This window comes from Epinephelus moara, chromosome 16, assembly GCF_006386435.1.
Source record: "Epinephelus moara isolate mb chromosome 16, YSFRI_EMoa_1.0, whole genome shotgun sequence".
In the NCBI taxonomy this organism is placed as follows: domain Eukaryota; kingdom Metazoa; phylum Chordata; class Actinopteri; order Perciformes; family Serranidae; genus Epinephelus; species Epinephelus moara.
The window spans coordinates 17,816,740-17,821,765 of NC_065521.1; the positions used below are offsets into that span (position 1 = coordinate 17,816,740).

Here is a 5,026-nt window from a genome sequence, read left to right on the forward strand (position 1 = left end):
CCTTCCCGCTCTCGCTCTGTAATCTTAAGTGCGTGTGTGTATTTATAAACACTGTGTATGTGCTCCGTATATGCGAGGATGTCTTCACGCTATATGTTTTTTCTCCTCGTCAATACTGAAGCGATCATCGCAGCATGGAAATCAATATCCAGTGAGTGATGGAGCACTGCAAACTTCAGATCGATGCACATTGTGTCCCCTCCCACATCGGATCAATGACCTCACACTCTACTGAGTCCACATCTTTTGTTATTACTCGAACACACAGAGATGTTCACACATGAGCACACTTCATACAGATTACACATAAACACTGCAGAACCCCCCCCCACTGCTGTACAACTGGAGGAGCTGCAACATGCAAACAGTCCTGATATGACTGTTTATAGCTGTGACCAGCAGCTCTGTAGTTCGATGTATTGATTGGTTGGGCAGGCGGTCAGTCGGTCAGCCAACAATTTTTTGCCCCAGGATGCTGTAATTGGGCATGGAGGTCACAGCTATTGCAAATTCACACTAGGATTCTCTGGGTAGTGACCCAGTTGGATTTCAGGGTTGATGATAACTACGGCTGGGTGATATGGAGAAATTCAAATACAATGGCATTTTTGACGAAATACCCTTATGTTGATATTGCAACGATATTGAAGGGTTGTGGTTGGGGTTAATTCTGGTAACATACAAGTGGGCTGATACATTAGAAAAAGGCGAATAATTGATTTTTAACCAGACCATATCCAGAGCAACAGACTGAATCCTAGAAGCATTAAGCAGTAACCATGGGTGCCCACTGTCGAGTTGTGATAAAGATTTACATGGTAAAAGAGAATGTGGGCAGCAACTCATGATTATTTTCATTTCTGTTAAATCTTTGATTATTTTTTCATTAAAGGTCCAGTATGTAGTATTTAGTGGCATCTAGTGGCGAGGTTGTAGATTGCTACCAACTGAAACGTCTCCTGTGTGTCAAGCATGTAGGAGAACTATGTTGGCTGATGCGAAAACGCGAATGGCCCTATCTGAGGCCAGTTTTTGGTTTGTCCATTCTAGGCTATGGTGAAACAATATGGCCGACTTTGTGGAAAAGGACCCACTTCATATATAGATCCAAATGGCTCATTTTAAGGTAGCAAAAAAATGATTCTTATTTTCAGGTGATTAGAAACTAATGAAAACACAGTTATGAATACTGTATTCCATATCTGCCAATAGATTCCCCTAAATCCTTATTCTCTAAAATATCACCAAGTTGTCATTTTAGCCTAAGATGACACCTTCAAAATGTATACAAAAAAGATATATGACCCCTATTTAGTACTTACAAGTAATATGTAAACACTGACTAATGGTTTCTAACACACTATAATGTAGTTGTAAGTAGATTAAAGTGTTTATTAATGTATTTGTCAACAATTATAACTCCTCCTTTGGCAACTATCTATGGAATATAGTAAAACACAGCTGTAATAATGTGAAACATTTAGAGTCTGTGTAATGTGATGCTATGGGATGCTGACAAACATTTTAATGGATATGAGTTTCATGATTTTTCAAGTACTCTGCAATTATAATGGTACAAATGATGGCTGTTTTATGGTGTGTGCAGTGTCATCTCTCACTGAAATAAACTCAATCAAACAACGAAAAAACGAATATTTCTGTCCTGATAATGGCCTGCTGGGGAAGCTCTTTCTAATCCAGTCAGAGTTGTAGGAAAAACAATCTTTGCACAGAGTGATGAATTCAGAAACTCAGCAAGCACTGATCTAATTAATTGTCAAAATTCCATTATTTTCCTATAATATATTGAGAGAACAAACATAATTTGAGCATCACCAAACAGCATTAGTCTGGTCCTGTCTTCTGTTATCTGTGCCTCTCACAAACAACCCATCATGAATATTCACTGCTTGATTATGAAATGTCTGCCTCAATATGAGGGTTTTTTTGCACATCAAGGGATATGCATACACCTCTGTATCCACCTTCTATGACAGCCAAAATGTTTCATGTGTTTCAGCTGTAAGGTTGGTGTTGAATTTTAAGTTGGTTAACCACCATGCCATATTTGGAGGTTGCTCTCTGATAAATACACTGAACAAAACTATAAACACAACACTTCTGTCAAAGACCTTTTCCCTGCACACAGGAGGCTTATCTCTGTCAAATGTTGTTCACAAATTTGTTAAATAATAACATAATCCATAATCCCTCCACCTGACAGGTGGCATATTAAGATGCTGACTAAATAGCATGATGATTACACAGTTGTGCCTGGGGGCTGGTAGCAATTAAAGGCCACTCTAAAATATGCAGTTTGATGACACAACAAAATGCCACAGTTGTCACAAGTTTTGAGGGAGCGTGCCGTTGGCATGCTGACTGCAGGCACCCATGAACTGAATGTCCATTTCACTACCATACGCCGTCTTCAGTGTCATTTCCATTAATTTGGCAGTACATCCAGCCACTCTAGTGAGCCAGCCCAGGACCTCCACATCCAGCTTCTTCTCCTGCAAGATCATCTGAGACCAGACACAGATATGAAGATGCTGGATCTGAAAGTCATGCGCTCATATGGCTACATGTGGTCTGTAGATGTCAGGATGGTTGGATGTACTGCCAAATTCCTGGAAATGACATTGGAGATGGCTCATGGTAGCGAAACGAACATTTATTTGACAGGCAGTAGCTCTGGTGGACATTCCTGCAGTCAGCATGCCAATGGCACGCTCCCTCAAAACTTGTGACATCTGTGGCGCTGTGTTGTGTGATCAAACTGCACATTTCAGAGTGGCCTTTTATTGTGACCAGCCCAAAGCACACCTGTGTAGTAATCATGCTGTTTGATCAGCATCTTGATATGCCACACCTGTCAGCTGGATGGTGGGAAAAAATGAGAGAAACAAGTCTTTGGTGTGCATAAAAAAGTCTTACATCTTTAACCTAAACCTGTGAAAAATGGGAGTAAAAGCAAAAGTGTTGCTTTTATATTTTTGTTCAGTGTAGCTGCATTGTGTGACAGATGGAACAAACCTCCAGTCTGTGCAGGCAGTGAAAGGAAAAGACCTAAAAGCCCTATAATTAGAAAGAAACACATGAGAGACAGAAGAAAGTGTGACAGAGGAAGAATAAGTGAAAGATTTCAACTGCTGAACTCATCAGGGGCTGCCCGAGGCATGTGTGCATGTGTGAGTGTGTGTGTATCTGTGAGCGATAGATAGATGGAAAACTAGTGTCTACAGGGACTTGTTCCAGTTCAGTATTTTCCATTTAACAGTGTGACATTTTACAGCGAGTCACTGAATAAACTGCTCCTGTGTGAGCAGCCTCAGTCATCCTCATCATTCACATCCCCGCCAGCTCTTTATTGAGACGTCTACCTCTGTAAATATTTCCACATTTACAGCTGGGACTTTATTTCTTTATTGCCCTTTGTCGCTCTGTCGCTCCTGTTTGTCTGTCGATGATTTTTACTGAACACACACACTGCTGTTATTTTAGTGTGGCACTGCTGCACTGTCACATGAGTTCGCACATTCCTGCTGTATCTAAGACCAGTACAGCTGAACAGTGCTGCATAAGAGCACCTAGGTGAAGGAATGTATCAGAATCGAGATGACACTGCCATTGAGATGCCATGACCTGATTACTATGTACCACCAAGCTAACACTTTCTTCATGCATGTTTATGCCTTCCTTTCTTTCTGTGTAACCAGTATTGTATTCTGAGCCCATTTCACGTTCAAAGTGAACATATAGTTGGGAAATCAGCAAACGGTGAAACATGGGGAGGTTTTGTTAGTTATATCAGTTGAAAAAAAAAAACATGCTGGTCATCTTCGCTAATCTGCACTAAACACAAAGTACAGCTGAGGATGATGGGATTGTCTTTAGTTTTGCAGATATTTGAAAATAAAGTTAAGTATTTTGGTTATTACAATTTACCCTGAGGTGGGCATGACTGTTTATACTAAATATCATCTATCAATTTCATCCATCTATCCATCCATCCATTTCCAGAACCACTTATCCTCTTGAGGGTCGCGGGGGGGCTGGAGCCTATCCCAGCTGACATTGGGCGAGAGGCAGGGTACGCCCTGAACAGGTTGTTAGACTATCGCAGGGACAAAACATAGAGAGACAGACAACCATTCATGCTCACATTCACACCTACGGACAATTTAGAGTCACCAATTAACCTGCATGTCTTTGAACTGTGGGAGGAAGCTGGAGTACCCAGAGAAATCCCACGCTGACATGGGGAGAACATGCAAGCTCCGCGCAGAAGGGCTCCCCCACCCTGGGTTTGAACCAGGAATCCTCTCACTGTGAGGCGACAATGCTAACCACTGCCCCTATCCATTTCACTCATAATCAAAAATGTCAACCTCATTATGCTTCAAAGTGTGCAGAGGGATTCATTCTCTGTGGGGACTAGGACTGCAACGATTTGAGGATTTCATGGTACGATAACCATCTCAGAAAATATCACATGGTATATGGTATTACACAATTAGTTCTATTCTTATTAGTTACAATGACCCTTAAAGAAATGAAAACAGGGTTTCAAGAAGACTTGAAAGCATTTTTTTAAATGGAAGTATGTGTTAAATGTCTGACAGGCGGTCAAGGAGAAAGGAGATGCGTAAGTACAGATGCGATTCTCCTTCTGCCTGCATTTCTTTTTCAACACTGTAGATAGGCAAATGTACATGGTATGATAACCATCAAGTTTCATACCATGCAATTTCATGGTATACCACTTAAACCCTTGTGCGGACCATGACTGTCTGTACTACATTTCACAGCAATCCATCCAATATCCAATACAAATGTTGGTATTTCAGTCTTAACTTAAGTTGTGGACTGACTGACTGACTAACTGACCTCCAAACAGCCATGCTGTTAGTGTGGCTAAAAACTAAATTTCAACCTTATGATGGCAAAAAAGTCCATCATAACACCATCAACAGCTGTACATCAACGTGTGTCAGTTGTCTGATTAGCATCCTTTTGATTGTAA

At 40.9% G+C, this 5,026-nt stretch overlaps 1 protein-coding gene across 1 annotated transcript in view; it reads right to left on the minus strand.

The window, feature by feature from the left end:
* Positions 1-2,345: 2,345 nt before the first annotated feature.
* bsna (bassoon presynaptic cytomatrix protein a) overlaps positions 2,346-5,026 on the minus strand; it is a 190,626-nt gene continuing 187,945 nt past the window's right edge. Inside the window, exon 13 of the mRNA XM_050063867.1 lies at positions 2,346-2,525. Within this exon, the coding sequence (XP_049919824.1) occupies positions 2,346-2,525 (180 nt within the window). The remainder of the gene's footprint in view (positions 2,526-5,026) is intronic.